Here is a 16,141-nt window from a genome sequence, read left to right as displayed (position 1 = left end):
TGAGCCATTGATTTCTGCTGTAGTATGTCAAATTACTGTAGTTATACAGTAACCACTACTATGGATTTCCTATCTTATTTAGTACTATTATTTGTGAAGTTCAAATTTCTGAATGTCAGAGCCAAATACTGTAGTTATGCAGTAACCACTACTCATGTTTCTCTGAATTCCTTTTCTTCCTTTGATATACTTTTATTTTCCTTTTGCTACTTCTAAACAGCAATTGACCTCTTTTCCTGTCTTTCAGATAAGACCAAAGCTTGTACTTGTAGAAGCCCTGAAGTTTGTCCAGGTCTCAAGTAAAGACTACAATTTTAGAACAGATCAACTGAAATCAATTCGTCAAGATATGACTATCCAGAACATAGAGGATGAACTTTCTGTGCAGGTTATTCCCACAAATTATATTTTCCCTATTTCACTTGTGGCACCAGACTACATTGTTGTTCTAACATATTCTTTTCTCTTCTACAACCATTTTCTACCTTTTCAGGTTTATGAGTATCATGCAAGACTTGCGTTGTGCAATCGAGATATGGCTGAACTTAACTTGGTTAGTACTCCTTGAGATACATTAAAGAATGCTTGGTTTGAGATATATTAAAGAATACTTGGTTTGAGATATATGGCAAATCTGTTATGTTTGTCTTCTATGCATCATTAGCTATTTGTGGCTGTACATGAGTTAGAATTGGTACCTTTTTTGCATATATAATCAGCAACTTCAAGCTTATCAGAATTAGAATTCGGGAAAACATGTTCTTTATGTGAAATTGTTCTCTAGCCCTGCTACAGCTCCCCTTTTTTTGTACGTAATGTGATTATTTGCACACACTTATCTCATGGTATTGCTCTTGCGCGCTTCTTGGATTTTCAGTGCCTCACGAAGCTGCACTGCCTCTATGGGAATAAGCGGAATGGTGGCCATCATGGTGAATTTGCAGCTTATGATATATTGTTGTCTGCGATTCAAGACAAAAATACTGAACTGATGTCTAAACTTGGAAGGTATATATTTTTCCTTTTATTGTGACATAAAAAGCAAACAGAGTAGGGTTAGTACGGTTAAAAATATCATCGATAGGTTCACTGGCACAGTTAAATAGATATGTTGTATACCCTTGTTCTATTAGTGTCATAGTTGAGTTTTCAAAACAGACACAACCTGCTCAAATAAATGCTGTTAACCGTGGTTGTGAACTGATCTTTTAACATTCATCAAAATCAGATAACATACTGGTGTATTATTGTCTAGAAATAAGACCGGCTCCTGTAACTCAACCAGACAGCCATTATATGTCACCTGCCACTGCACCTTATGGCAACTTAAATAATCTTTTGCACAAAAGCCCTCGTGCATTATGCAAGTAAGGTATCGAATCTGAATAACTGCTCCAATGTTTTGCCACTAATTAAAGACCACACTGTTCATTTTGTTTCCTAGGCTGTCAAGCGACCTGAAACAGCAAGAAACTGTGAAGCATGCCAAAGAAGTGGCTCACAGTATACAGACAGGGAACTATGCATCATTTTTCAAACTCTACAAGGTGGCTCCAAACCTCAATGGCTACCTGATGTGTAAGTTAAATCTTTCCTAGACTTTCTTATGCAAATGGTCATCAGATATGTGGTTATTAGACTATGTTGATAACAACCGTTGGTTACCATTTATGCTAATTGTAGTTAATGGTGAACATGCTTACGATTTTCTAGGTCTCTGCTTTGAGAAGATGAGATTTGAAGGTTTAAAATGTATGGCAAAGGCCTACGCAACCAAGATACCTGTTAAATACGTATCCAAAATCTTAGGTTTTGCTGCAGTAGACGGAAGTGTTGATTGGCTTAAAAGTCATGGTGCTGTTTTATCATCCTTCGAGAATGGGGAGATGGCTTTACTGCCAAAGGTACCTACCTCGCATTATACCTTTGTACATTTAGCCAATCGCCGCATTTACTCCAGCTACTAGCTTTTGGGATCCCCCAGGATTCATTTTTTGCTACCTATCTGACAGAAAATTATCTGTTCATTCTTTGTTTCTGACCTGAAGGCAATGTGGCCTGTAGCTTTGTTAAATGCTGAAATGACATGCTCTGAATTTTTCATCACTCAAACACATGATGCATACGTAATTGTAAATTGCATGATGGGTCTGCACTTATGTGATCAACGGATAGTGCGCTCACAAAATGCTCGAGGTTGAGGTTGTTATAGAAATGATATAGCTTTTGCCACTCTGTTGCCAGCATGTTATTTATCTGCTGCTATTTAAATCACGGGATATATTTCCTATCAGATTGCTACCAGATTTCTGAAACTAGTGACTCCAGAAGGATTAACCAAAACTGTAAGCCTAATGCTGCAGCCTAACACATGCCTTGCCATTTTGCAGGACTCTACAGCTCTCGTCTCTAAGCCAGAACTTGCTGCTGATGGTATTCGTGCTTTCCAAGCCCGCTGATCTGAACTGAAGAATCACTGATCAAAACTCCTCTGCTCGGGAATGGTGCTTGATAACGCTGAAACAATGTAGCTCTTGGTGAACTCATCACTTCTTGTATGTCCTCCCTGATGTTACTACTGAAACTTATCACGGATCCTGTTGGTTGGCTCAGTAGCTTAGCTAGAACAGATTTATTTCTTTTTTCAGCTCTTGGATCTGCCATTGCGGCTTGCATGTGGTTGAGCAAGAATATGGGTCCCCATGTAGTAACATCGTTAATATGTGAAGTAGTTGTCGTGGTAGCTCCTCGTTTCAAGCGTCTGCCGGGTGATATTCACTTTTCTTAAAAACTTGGAAATGTTGAATGAAGAGCTCATTCGGGCAAAGTAACGATGTTCCTTATGGAAGAACTTCTCATGTCAGATGTTTTTCTGTCAGTCCACGGTTGCTCTCACTGGCGTGCTGAGCAACCGTCAAACCTTTTCCTATCCTTGGGGCTCCTAGAACAGCCAACCGTCCTATTCCGCCCTATATTCAGCAGCGTTTTTTTTTTTTTTGCGGGAATATTCAGCAGCGTTAAGAGCCGATGTAAACTCTTCAGATTTCCTTTGGCAAGGACAAATTTGCCCATTTAACTGCAGTCTGTGGTCTGAACTACTCATTTCTATCAGGTTAGCATCTGCTAGATCTCCGGACTACACTAGGAAAAGATTTGCAATTGAAGTTGATTTTGGATTCAAATTATTTGTATAGTACTCGTATCACCTGCTGCAGCTGTGAGAGCCAGAATGGCTGGTACGTAAGAACTTGCAGCACCCAGCAGAGTAGAAGATGCAATCGCAAGAGTCGGTAGGTGCTTAAAACACTGAGGGCACAGCAGTTGCTATCAGAAACCCGCTGGTTTTGCCATTGACCCAGAGCCGCGGAAAAAAATTTGTGAGCCGAGAAAAACTTTGAAGTACATTTTAGAGGCCCCGACACATTCCATAATCTCCGGGCATTGCTCATGGGAAAACACACACAGCTGCCCATGCCGAGCTCCGGTAACCGAACAATCAAAGTCCAGAAATAATAATACCTCTTGACCAAAAAAGAAACTTTGAGATATAGCACTCAAAAGGCTAATTGGAGATGCCATCATACATAATTAATCAGCATTACAAGCTTGCAAAACGGTACAAGTGCATAGCGCCTAGCATCCCTGAGTTTTGCCAAATTATTTATTACTGTACCTCTGAATCACCGGACACGTCATCAGCATCGCGACTAAAAACTCGAGCTGGAAGGACCCAAAAATCCCAGCAAACTATGGAAGGAACTAATCGCAGTAGCGTGGCCGCGACGCAAATCATAATCTAGTTGACATTGTGGAAGGAGTCGATGATGGCATCGGCAAGGTACTCGCACTTCGCCAGGTTCAACCCCGCCAACGAAATCCTCCCGTCCTTGGTCATGTATATGTGCCATTTATCGGTCATGTTATCGCTCTGCAAAACACGAAAGAGGGAACTTAGACGGTTACACAATGATACGTTTTGCCGACATATCATTCAAAGATAATACGTCAAAACAGTTTGTCATCTGTGGGATTCAAAGGCAAAGTCACCTGGGGTCTGTTCAAGCCTGTGAACGAGAACATGCCTATCTGGCTCAGAATGAAAGACCAGTCCTTGCCAGACTGATCCTTTGCAGTCAAGCTATCGTAAAGCTTCTGCCGAACGTTCTTGATCCGACCGGCCATTTGTTCCATCTCTTCTTTCCACTCACCGAACATGGTAGGGTCTCCAACAACGTTGGCGACGATCTTGGCACCGTGAATAGGTGGGTTTGAGTACATGGGCCGTGCCAATCGCTTCAACTGGCTCTTCACCCTGCAAAGTTTCCAGTGTCATAATAAATAGACAATACATACATATTCTTACAGTGAAGACACCGTTGCAGCAATTTGGTTTACCCTAAGCAGGACTATCACCGTACAGTGTGCAGGATGAGGGTGCCGAAATTCAAAATAGCATTTCATGCAACTGAATGTAAGGGGAAAAGGCAGGTAGGCAAGCAGTCGACCATTTAAAACACAAGATTACCTATCTGCAACTTCCGGTGCTGAGCAAATGACATTTATCGCACCGATCCTTTCTGCATATAGACCAAGGTTCTTGCTGTAAGACTGTGCAACAAACACTTCCAGACCACGCTTAACAAACAGCCTGACAGAAGATGCATCTTCATCAAGGCTTCCACTGGCAAAACCCTACAAAGAAAATATAACAGTCAGTAAGAGGCAAATTGTGAAAATAAAGTAAAAAAAAAACTCGCATGAAAACGACTCACCTGATAGGCAACATCAAAGAAAGGCATATGCTTTTTCTCTTCAATCACATCTGCCAGTTTCTCCCACTGTTCAGGAGTTGGGTCAATTCCAGTTGGATTGTGAGCACAACCATGTAGCAGAACAAAAGACCCCTCTGGGGCAGCCTAGTTTGCAAAGAGTAAAACATTAGGTCAAACAATAACTGGTGCATAAGTTAACGATAGTAAAAAGGAAAAGTCACTTCATTTCCAGATTGCAAGTTTCCTATGATGAGTGCAACCATTGCAGTTCAAACAAAATAGTGCAACCACTGGGGGAGCACAGGAAGGGGCCAGCTCAGCAGAGCGGTCCATTTGTTGCTAGTGAGGCAAAAAAAAATCAAATCCTAAGAGAAGGATGGGACAACACATGACCCAACCTGACGCTCTGCCAGTGAGTGCAACCCAATAGAATGAAAAAAAAACTACTCATAACGAAGTTCATCCAATTAAAGATAGCAATATAAAGAGCAATATTTGAATAATGGTTAATTTTCTTGGTACAGATATTTTAAGTACCTGTATGTCAGCTATCATTCCTTCAAAATCCAGCCCAACAGTCCTGGGATCATAATACCGGTATTCTGACCATGGTACCCTCGCATCATTGAATATGTTTTTGTGGTTTCCTGTTAACATATAAATTGGACGAATTTTTTAGATTCACCACAGAAAACAATGAAAAATAGACTTATGCACATGAAGTCATGAGCACTAGTTGCAGTTCCCAGTTCGCCATACATACCCCATGTGGGAGATGATATAAGTACTTTCGCATCAGGGAAGTATCTCTGAATAAAAGCTGCAGCAAGGCGTAATGATCCAGTCCCTGAGAGAGACTGAAGAGTAGCAACCTACAATAGGAGTGGTTACTAAATAAGGTTAACTAAACATAAGAGGAAACTCCTCAGGTGACAGCTTGTCAGGCAGTCATAATATAACAAGAGCGATGGCAAGGGCTGCATAATCCATACCCGTCCTTGCTTGATGACAGGATTGTCAGCTCCAAGCAATAGATCTGCAGTTGCTTTGTTAAATGCAGCGAAGCCTTCAATAGGCAGATACTGCACCATAAAGAAAACATTCAGCCTTTCATTCTCAGTGAAAGAAGAGAAGGATAATATGATTCTTTATGACCCAAGTCCAAATCATCCGAATTGTAAAATTTCCATCATACCTCCTTGTTTTCTCCTTTCTCCAACATAAGTTTTTCAGCCTACCACATGTAGCAGTAGCACATCAAAATAGGAACCTAAATTATTCAGGAAATGCCAAGGACGATTAGACTTACCTTCTTGACAACATTGAGGACAGCGGGCTGTAGCTCTTCCGTTCTATAGGCACCAACGCCAAGGTTGAGCTTCAGATCACTTGTGTCTGCTTTAAATGCTTCCGAAACCCCAAGAATCGGGTCTGGAGGGGCCATTGGCACTCCTTCAAAGCGAGAAGCATCTACTGCAACTGCCATCGTTATGTGGCTAGTATTCTGCATCCAAAACGGCAAAGGAAGAATTAAATTTCAAAACACAAACCATATCAAGAGATGTCAAATATTGGCCTGGCACCAGGCTTCAAGACACAGCTGACGTCACATGCAAAAGGATTATCCATGGAGAAACAGAGATGCTGGCTTAACCAGCTACACAACCAACTGCAATGTGCCTCAACTTTGAAACAAGCAACTCTAGAGTGGTCCTATCACTATAAGTACTGTAAATACGTATAACTACTTCTACCAGAAGAAGCCTGGACTAAGCACGCGCATGTTTATAGCTGTGCAGAATAAAAGCGCAGCTTCATGATTGTTCATGTGTCAATGACTGCTTGTTCTCAAAAGAAGTCAGCATACTTTATGATTTATGATGAACAGAAGTTATTCACAGACGACACTCGATCCTCCGAATCCTTAAGAGTGTTCCTGATTATTATTATTTCTACTCCCTCCATCCGGAAATACTTGTCAGAGAAATGGATGTATCTAGAATTAAAATACGTCTATACTAGTAATTCCGGACGGAGGGAGTACTTACTACTCTGTCCCGACTAGCAGAGCTGAAAGGTCGCTGAAAAATTGAATTGCTAGGAAAGGTGCGTATCGGAGTCATGCGAAGTCTGAATCCCAGGAGGCACCAGCAGCCCAGATACGATTCCGCGTGACTCAGTATGGTTCTAAAAGCTTGTGGCATCGTGCACAATTGGAAATCACAGCCCTGAATCGAGAACACCGCAAGTAAAACCACTAGCAGTCCTGAATTACTGGCCCAGGAAGCAAGTTACGAGGCCACAGAAATTTTATAACAGAAAATGTGCATATATCAGAGCTTCGTGACGGCTGAATCCCAGGAGGCACCCCAGCAGTTCAGTGCATGGTACTCCATGAACCGCTGTTGTTCTAAAAGCTTGCAGCATCATGCATGATTGCCAATCACGGTGCAGACTATGTAGGAGCTTGCTTAGTCGATTCTGAGCATTACCGTGCATATGAACACTGAACCACTAGCAGCCCTGAATTGGATCAGTCAACAAATCGTGCACGCATGAACACCTGTGACAGGGCCCGGAACCATCTAGCACAGTCGCGTTACAGAACCAAACCAATTCTTCACAAATCAAATGCGGGATCTGGGTAAGCCAGAGCGAGCGGGGACACAGGATCGGACCAATCACCTTCCTCGCGACCCCGACGCGGCACCCGGCCCTCCCATCGTTCCTTCCTCCTCCGAACACCTGCGCCCACGACAAAAAGAGAAAAGGTTCAGAATCCACCGCACCGGCAGAGAGACAGACGCGTTCGGCATCAGATGAGGCGGGCCCGTGCCTTGCACCGGGCGGCGGCGACGGCGGAGGCCGCCGGGGCGGAGAGGGCGGAGGCCATCCGCGTGGGGCGAGAGCTGCAGCGCGCGGAGGATGGGGCGAGGGTGATCTGGGATCAGAGCGGAGCACGGGTGGATGGCGATGGCCTTGGAGTCTCCGTCGGAACTGAGGTTGGTCTTGTTGGATGGTTCGGTTCTGCTGTCGACTTCCGGGGCCGCGGATTCGAACCGGGAGGGCGACGTGGCCGAGCCTCGGCCGTCGATTTCGAGCCACTCTGCTTCCGAAAACCAGGCCCAAGCTGCATTTTACACCCACGGTATTCCCTGGGTTGCGCTCAAAGAGAGAACTGTTTATCTACCTTCAATATTTTGTCAAAAAAAAGACATGCTTGCCTTTTCCATTTGTCAAAAGCTAGTGTGGAAGAACGACCACCTTCGGCGCAACTCGGTAGTTAAAAATTGAAACGGCATGACACAATTGTGTCCGGAATCTCGACAAGAGTAAATCAATCTGCCTTTTGCCAGTTACTTTGAGGACGAGCAACCATCTGTAGTCCAGTTCTAGAACTAACCTAAATTGAAAGTGCACTTTTGTTTTAAGAGACACGTGCATGCTAAGTCAACAAAATCTCTTGCGCTTCATCGACATGGCTGTGTAGGGAGGTTTAATTAAACCCATACACCATCGTCTGTCTCATGTTCTTCTCCTCCTTCTCTTTTTCTTTTGGTCGTCCTAACTCCTCTTCTCGCCGTTTTCTCTGCCACCTCCCCTTCCATCACCATTTCAATATGTATTAATTAAGTGGAAGCAAAAGCTAGACAAAAAACGTATCATATGTATTGCATGTTAAATTTTCGTAAGTAGCAAGCCTCTTGTGCGAATCCACATAATTCTTGTTCATTCTAGAATTACTTTTCTGTAATAATGTGGTGTCTGAACTTACTCCACAATCTCTTAAGAAAATGACCAAAATTTGCATGCTTTTAGTTAAGAAGATATTATATGTATTCCTTCCAAAAGGAATAAAATGGAACTCAGGTCGTCCGTTTGTAAATAGATAATAACCATTTTCTGACAATAATATCTTAAGAAAATATTTATTTCAAGAAAAAAAAGAACATTTAGTAAAAAAAAGAGAGCATTTTTCAGAGTAACAAAAAAAAAGATTTGGGGCGCCCTTACTGATCCGCATACAATATGGACTTTTATCAATTCTAGTACTGTTTGTTTGCAGTTGCAAAATGCGATGTACGCGCCCTACTTTACAATCTCCTATAGAATGACCATAAATGTTACAGTCTTCGGTTAAGCAAATATTAATATGCATATATTGTATACACATAACATTTTTTTGTTAAGAATGAATATGCAATGGAATAATCTTTGAGATACAATATTTTCGTCCAAGAAAAAAAGGAATTTTTGTTGAAGAAGAAAATAGTTTTTTGTAGCATCAAAAAGGTTTTTTTTAGTAAAAAGAGAAGAGGCACTTAGGACACCTTTACCAGCCCACTATCAGTCCAGGCCCAAGCCCACACACTATGAGCCCACCAACGAACCCGGCCTCGCCGCAAGAACAACCCAACCAAACCCTAGAGGAGCACGAACCCGGACTCCCGCCAAAACGCGCACCGCTTTCCCGCCAAACCACCCTCTCTATTACCCTCTTCGCGCCACCACTCCCATCCCCACCCCCCTCGCCGTCTCCCTTCCCATCCTCTCCCATTCCCCGCCGCGTCCGCACCCACCCGCCCACGCACGCGCCCGTGCCCCTCTCCTCGCCGCCGCCGCCGCCATGTCGGGCTGGGACGAGGGCGCCGTCTTCTACAGCGACCAGGCGCAGTTCCCGCAGGGCGACCCCGCCGCCGCCGACATCACCCGCCACTCCGCCCTCCGCAAGTTCAAGGAGTTCCTCCGCGGCTTCACCGGCCCCACCGGCGACTTCCCCTACCGGTACCCCCCGCCCCTCCCCTTCCCCTCGCCAGATCTGGCGCCGTTGTCGAATCGGGCTAGGCTAACCCGTGTACGCGTTTATATGTTGCAGTGAGAGCCTCGTGCACAACCGCGACCATGTCACCGTCGCCATCGAGGACCTCGACGCCTTCGACGCCGAGCTCGCCGACAGGATCCGCAAGGCGCCCGCAGACTACCTGCCGCTGGTGCGTTGCCATCTCTGAAACTGTGTCATGTGTGTCTTTTTCCTGTTGGTTCAGGGATTGGTGTCTAATTCTTGGCGTGGTGGGTTTCTGCAGTTCGAGACGGCCGGGTCCGAGGTTCTCGCCAGCCTTAGGTCGAAGGTCGCGGGCGAGACCGGGGAGATGGAGGAGCCTGTCACCGGCGATGTGCAGATCTTCCTGTCCTCCAAGGAGAATTGCGTCTCCATGAGATCTATTGGGGTCAGTTCTGAAACCAATTCTGTAAAAATTAGCTGATTTCAGAGAGTTTTAGGAACTCCATTTTGATAACCAACAAAAAAATTACAGGCGGATTACATGTCCAAACTGGTGAAGATTGCGGGTATTGCAATTGCCGCATCGAGGGTGAAAGCCAAGGCAACTCACGTGACACTGCTCTGCAAGAACTGCAGGAGTGTGAGGACTGTGCCGTGCAGGCCAGGCCTAGGTGGGGCTATTGTCCCACGATCCTGTGATCATGTTCCTCAGGTATATTTCCCAGTGATCATATTCAATCATTGCCCTGCTGTTTAGTTTGTGTATTGTTATTAATGGTGGTGGTACTGATGTATCTGATCGTTTCGTTTCCTTAGCCTGGAGAAGAGCCTTGCCCCCTGGACCCCTGGATTGCAGTCCCTGACAAGAGCAAGTATGTGGATCTACAGACTCTCAAATTGCAGGAAAATCCTGAGGTTAGTATTATGCTTCCTGCAGAACTGCTGAGTTGTGCAGTAATCCGTTTTTATACGATGTTCACTTGCCAACTACTGTGACATGACAACAATCATTAATCTTTATTAATATCATCTTCCAGGATGTTCCAACTGGTGAGCTTCCAAGGAATGTGCTGCTTTCTGTAGACAGACATCTTGTTCAGACAATTGTTCCAGGGACTAGATTAACTGTGATTGGCATCTACAGTGTATTCCAAGCATCCGGGACGAACAAGTATGTTTCAGAACTGAGTTTTTGCTGTTAGCTAAGCTGGTTACATGGCTGATGCCGCTGTACATTCATTTTGCAGCCAGAAAGGTGCTGTTGGAGTTAAACAGCCCTACATTAGAATCGTGGGGTTAGAGCAGTCTCGAGATGACAACACAAATGGCCCCTCACATTTCACACTCGATGAGGTAGTTTAATTTTTAGTGTTTTCATTAATCATGGGAGTTGCACTTTTTTCCTGTAATGTTAACTTTCTTGTTTGGTTGCAGGAAATGGAATTCAAAGAATTTGCACAGAGGCCGGATGCATATGCCAAGATTTGTTCAATGATAGGCCCTTCAATTTACGGTCATGGTGATGTCAAGAAAGCTATTGCTTGCCTTCTGTTTGGGGGATCAAAGAAGGTATTTGATATTATCAGCCTCTGATATGCATTGCAAATTAATCTGTATCCCGTAGCTAATCGTGAGTGCTCCCATGCTGTTTGAACTATTGTCTACTGCAGAGGCTACCAGATGGCGTCCGTTTGAGAGGGGACATTCATGCCTTGCTTTTGGGTGATCCATCCACAGCAAAATCCCAGGCAAGTGCTGTTTTAAGTTATCACAGCATTTAGTTTGTTGGCAAAAAACATGACAATATAGGTCATATTAGTCTTGTCAACTCCCTGGAGTTGTTGAAATTTGTAAGTGATTACTGATTTCGCTTGCTGGAATATTTGGAAGGAGAGAAACATAATCTAGTTTGATACCTTGAACTAGCAAGTAGCTTTCAAGTCAGTCAACTTTCAGGGATTAAGCTCCTGCTCTCCTTTTGCTGTTGCATGTGTCAGTAGATTATACTTATGTACTCAGTACTCAACCTTTTATTGTGCATTATGCAGAAGTGCTACCCTTTCACTAAAAAATGTCACGGCTTGCACTCTGAATTCATGTGATACACTAGTTTAGTTAACATAATTTGCCAAAATTAATTGTTTCTGGTTTTTACACTATTATAAAGACCAATGATTTCTGAGTGAGTGACATGCATTTCTACATTTGGACAGTTTCTGAAGTTTGTAGAGAAGACAGCACCAATTGCAGTCTATACCTCTGGAAAAGGTTCATCTGCAGCTGGTCTTACAGCATCTGTAACCCGGGATAGTAACTCGGTATGCTTGTCTAAATCAAATTACTTACTCTGTTACTCTCAAGTTTTTGTTCTGTGTGTAAAAGGCTATTCTTTTCCTGCACAGCGTGAGTTTTATTTGGAAGGAGGAGCCATGGTATTGGCTGATGGTGGAGTAGTTTGTATTGATGAATTTGACAAAATGAGGCCTGAAGACAGGTAAAATTTAACCAATTATTAGTCAAAACTAGAATATAACATTGTGTACCTGTTTATTTTGTACCCTCTCTCTCATACTCGTTTTAATCTGTTTTGTTATTCTTGTGTGGTTCCAGAGTTGCAATTCATGAGGCCATGGAGCAGCAGACAATATCTATTGCCAAGGCTGGCATTACAACAGTACTTAATTCAAGGACCTCAGTTCTTGCAGCTGCCAATCCAATTTCAGGGCGTTATGATGACCTTAAGGTTAGTCAATCTGTTTTTTTTCATTGTCTTGCCTACTATTTCGATTTTAAAATGAATATACTATTCTAGTGCTAAGTTTGATAAACTGTCTTCTGCTGTTCATCAGACTGCACAAGATAACATAGACCTGCAGACAACAATCCTTTCTCGATTTGATCTAATCTTCATAGTTAAAGATGTCAGAATGTATGAGCAAGATAAGGTATGGATCAATTTCTTTCTTCAGATACTTGTAATTTTTTAAGTTCAAAGACTAAATGAACTTCAAATGCAGCGAATAGCAAACCACATCATTAAGGTGCATGCCAGTGGTGCTGCAACTCAAGTAAACAGGAACGCAGATACCAATGAAGGAGAGAATTGGCTGAAAAGGTGTGGTTGGGTTTTCATATTATGTTTCACTCAATTTGTCAAACTCCATCATATTCACAATGTCACAAATCTGCAGGTACGTTGAGTACTGCCGCAACACATGTAGACCACGACTCTCAGAAAAAGCAGCAGAGATGCTGCAGAACAAATACGTTGAGATCAGACAGGTATGTCTATGCAGAATTTCACCTTGTTACCTGGTTACATAATGAGTCAGCTTAAAGTTCATGAGAACATATCTGTTATTTGGACTTGCTATTTCCTTGTTTGGAAGCCTTTTAAAGTTAAGAGGAAGGTCCAAATTTTTTTCCATCTGAAATGATGAAAGTTAGCCAAATCTTATTATAACATGCTCCTCTACATATAAGCTTTATCTGTGCCTTTGGTGAAGATTTCTTCTTTGCCAGGCACAAGAGAAGACATGTAGAGTTGAAGTTTGCGTTAATGATGATAAAATAGAGATTGGGAACTTACTGATCAGAAGCTTGAATGGACATGATAAACTGTTGCTGTATACTGTGATTTTATTCATATTTTTTTCTTGTCTTGGTGATTACTGTGTACATGTGTTTTGCTATTGCGTGAGTTTGAGCTTCTCCATGTTTATGTTTGCTGTTCCAAAGGATGGTGATTTAGTTCTGGCTGGATTTCTGCCACTGCATCTTTTTCTGGCAAATGCCGCAACAGTTTGAATAATTCTCTGCATCTGCTTTCTGAAAATCTCAAGACCTTTTTTATGATAGTTTCATGGTGATTGTCACAATCCAATTTTTTTAGACGATAGTTATCATTTTTATACGAGACATTTACCTATTTGTTTTAACATTATGCAGAAAATGAGACAACAATCCCATGAGACAGGAAGAGCTGCAGCCATACCCATCACTGTGAGGCAGCTTGAAGCTATTATACGGTTGAGCGAATCTCTTGCAAAGATGAGATTGTAAGTGCAATCTGATCACATGCTAATTATTCCACAAACATTGTTTTGCCACTTGCTTGATTCTGGTACATTTAGAAGATCTTTATGTATTTAACATCATGACTTGTGGCTAAAGTTCTGGCAAACAAATATCATGGCATTCCTTGCTGACATGTGAGTGGTTCTCAGGACTAGTGTGGCTACGCCAGAGCACATCGAAGAGGCATTTAGACTGTTCAACGTCTCCACTGTGGACGCCGCAAGATCTGGAATCAACGAGCATCTGAACTTATCACCGGAGATCGCAAACGAAATCAAGGTGAGTCTATTGCATCCAAAACTAAAACCCAGCGTTTTCAACCTTTTGCATCTGCTGAGTTTATCGTTCACTTCATCCCAACAGCAAGCAGAAGCGCAGATAAAGAGAAGGATGGGAATCGGGAGCCACATATCCGAACGTCGGCTGCTCGATGAACTGAACCGGATGGGGTTGAATGAATCCATTGTAAGCATCCTGTCATCCCACACATCAGATTTTTCTCACATTAGAAATGTCATGCATAAAAATAATCTGTAGCCACTCGGTTTCTCACCATGCTTTACCTTTGCTGCTTCAGGTGAGAAGAGCCCTTGTGATCATGCACCAGAGGGACGAAGTGGAGTACAAGAGGGAGCGCCATGTGATTGTCCGCAAGGCTTGAGCTGAACTGAACCGATGGAACTACCATGGAACCCTCTGGCCATCTGATGTGTGTGTATAAGTAGTGCTGACACTGCAGCCTGTTTCCTGAGGAAATTTGTTGCTTCGTTGAAATTGAGTTGTAGTTGTACTACTTAAAGCTGTAGCTGTAGCCCTGAATTATCTTGTCGAACTGAAGATGTACCACAGTAAGTTCATTCATGAATCATTTGGGCGTTCTGCAGCTGAGCAGAGTATGCCTAGGAAACTGAAACTTGCTCTTTGCCCTGTGTTGTTCTGCTGTCAGCCCTTTGCCTGTTTTCTTTGTCCAAAATCTGTTTTTTTTAATCTTTGCTTATGCTTGAGTTTAAATAACATCTTCAAGTCACTACACATAGGTATATAGTCCCAGTTTAGCTACTTGTAAGTCGCCTGAATTTAGTAGGTTTGCTTGAAAAATCTGTTCATCACTGGGGCTAGAGGATGGCTGGGGGCGGCGGTTAGGCCGGTGGTACGTGGGGCAGTTGGGGAAGAAGATGAACATGAACATGAACGATTCACCTGAACCCTAACCAGTACCATATAGTCCATAAACTAGAAGGTGTAGTGACGTTTAAATAGTTCTGCACATCTTCAAAGAGTCAAGTGTTAGGCTGGTAATACTATGGAGAGTCTATTAGAAGCAAAAAAAAAAAGATCAACCTGAAAATGGGCAGCGATGTTTGATGCTAATGACTTTGAACATGCCATGCTTTTAAAGGGAGCGGAATTATAGCTCTGACTATCCTGTACCTGAGTATTATGCCAAGTACTATATCCTCTAAAAATGTAAGGTTGGTCCCTTTGGTGGGGGTGAAGATCTTGAATTTGAGAGTTTCTATGCCAAATTGTTAAAAAGAATATATTTAATGATGTATATTCCCGGAGAAGGTTTGTCGCAAAGCTAGGAGAAAACCTTGTGATTTCCATTGCTGGCTGGCCAGTTTTGCAGGTCTTTGTAGTTTTATTTGTTAGTAATGTACATAATCTAACAAAAAATGTGCATTAGCCAATAGGTTAACTCGCCTACTATTTCTCTAAAAATGAAACCATGTGGAAAATGTAAGCACCTTTTAATGAAACTTTTTTTTTAGTTGGTCGTATGTGTTTTGCTTGGAGGGTTATGGAGTCCAGAAAAAATATGCCTTGGACAACTTTCTTGATGTTCTAAATGTTGGGACTACATCATTGTTATATGCCTCTCTGGCGAGCAATGAAAACAACAAAGCAATGCACTAGTTCCCACCGACACAACCATTATGCACAGCACAATGCAACTCCCTCCATTTGTAATGAATTTTGAGGACAAGTTTAACCAACAATTAAGCAACAGGATAAACACAAACAACATCCACATGTGACACAGAAATTTAACATGAAAAGATCTAGGAGTAAAAAAAACATGAACGTGTATAGAGTCTTCTCTAGATTCTCTAGAGAGATTTACAACACATTCAACATGTTGTCAGCCAAGAACAACAACAACTACTACTACTACAAGAGACAAGATTTCAACAAATAGTAGTAAACACAATTTGTCTCCTATATTTCGCCAGCTGCTATCAAACCACTGAGACAAACAACACAAAATTTTCAGACAAATAGACACAAGTTCCTGAGATACGCTCCAAATTTCAACTTAATTGAACGCCGTTTGCCTACCCAATTTATTTGTCTCCAAAAACTATTATGTGCTGAAACTGCAGCAGACTGAACCGACGAAACCACTCTCATATTTGATGCTCAAAGTAAGGAACTAACGCATCAAGTTTGGTGCCGCAAGCATGTTTGAGCCTTTGACAACCACCTTAGTCTAGTCATATACATCAAG

The 16,141-nt window shown here is 42.5% G+C and overlaps 2 protein-coding genes and 1 long non-coding RNA gene across 4 annotated transcripts; 2 read left to right on the top strand and 1 right to left on the bottom strand.

Annotated features, from left to right (window-relative positions):
* The first annotated feature begins 258 nt into the window (after positions 1–258).
* On the top strand, positions 259–948 carry LOC123128791 (uncharacterized). The gene is made up of 3 exons (XR_006463438.1): positions 259–388; positions 494–553; positions 878–948. It is a non-coding gene; the product is annotated as an uncharacterized lncRNA (long non-coding RNA).
* Positions 949–3,522: 2,574 nt separating this feature from the next.
* On the bottom strand, positions 3,523–7,886 carry LOC123128790 (aspartate aminotransferase, chloroplastic). Of its 2 annotated transcripts, XM_044548890.1 has the most exons (11): positions 7,609–7,886; positions 7,458–7,517; positions 6,082–6,276; positions 5,968–6,006; positions 5,765–5,854; positions 5,536–5,644; positions 5,310–5,419; positions 4,773–4,916; positions 4,526–4,692; positions 4,048–4,312; positions 3,523–3,928 (listed from the first exon to the last, which is right to left on the bottom strand). In XM_044548890.1, exons 1-11 carry the CDS (start codon positions 7,663–7,665, stop codon positions 3,797–3,799), a joined length of 1,368 nt encoding a protein of 455 aa, XP_044404825.1. In that variant the 5' UTR covers positions 7,666–7,886; the 3' UTR covers positions 3,523–3,796. The 2 variants fall into 2 exon arrangements, with proteins under 2 accessions (XP_044404825.1, XP_044404822.1); XM_044548887.1 differs by lacking the exons at positions 7,458–7,517; positions 7,609–7,886 and adding an exon at positions 6,821–6,991.
* A 1,404-nt stretch (positions 7,887–9,290) lies between these two features.
* On the top strand, positions 9,291–14,545 carry LOC123128789 (DNA replication licensing factor MCM5). Its single transcript, XM_044548886.1, has 19 exons — positions 9,291–9,557; positions 9,649–9,763; positions 9,857–10,000; positions 10,088–10,267; positions 10,372–10,470; positions 10,593–10,726; positions 10,803–10,908; positions 10,990–11,124; positions 11,226–11,303; positions 11,769–11,873; positions 11,958–12,049; positions 12,166–12,298; positions 12,405–12,500; positions 12,573–12,670; positions 12,747–12,837; positions 13,504–13,613; positions 13,782–13,911; positions 13,996–14,097; positions 14,210–14,545. Exons 1-19 carry the CDS (start codon positions 9,400–9,402, stop codon positions 14,291–14,293), a joined length of 2,190 nt encoding a protein of 729 aa, XP_044404821.1. The 5' UTR covers positions 9,291–9,399; the 3' UTR covers positions 14,294–14,545.
* Positions 14,546–16,141: the final 1,596 nt, after the last annotated feature.

Source organism: Triticum aestivum, chromosome 6A, assembly GCF_018294505.1.
Source record: "Triticum aestivum cultivar Chinese Spring chromosome 6A, IWGSC CS RefSeq v2.1, whole genome shotgun sequence".
NCBI lineage: Eukaryota > Viridiplantae > Streptophyta > Magnoliopsida > Poales > Poaceae > Triticum > Triticum aestivum.
Note: the sequence above shows the minus strand (reverse complement) of the source record. Positions and strands in the feature narration are given on the sequence as shown.

Excerpts from the sequence above, each read along its gene's own strand:
- LOC123128790 (XM_044548887.1), bottom strand. The coding sequence starts at position 6,976 with ATGCCACAAGCTTTTAGAACCATACTGAGTCACGCGGAATCGTATCTG. Across the intron at positions 6,277-6,820 it reads CTGCTAGTCGGGACAGAGTA|AATACTAGCCACATAACGAT; the intron begins GTAAGTACTCCC and ends TTTTGGATGCAG. Across the intron at positions 3,929-4,047 it reads CAGGCTTGAACAGACCCCAG|AGCGATAACATGACCGATAA; the intron begins GTGACTTTGCCT and ends CGTGTTTTGCAG.
- LOC123128789 (XM_044548886.1), top strand. The coding sequence starts at position 9,400 with ATGTCGGGCTGGGACGAGGGCGCCGTCTTCTACAGCGACCAGGCGCAG. Across the intron at positions 9,558-9,648 it reads ACCGGCGACTTCCCCTACCG|TGAGAGCCTCGTGCACAACC; the intron begins GTACCCCCCGCC and ends TATATGTTGCAG. Across the intron at positions 9,764-9,856 it reads CCGCAGACTACCTGCCGCTG|TTCGAGACGGCCGGGTCCGA; the intron begins GTGCGTTGCCAT and ends GGGTTTCTGCAG.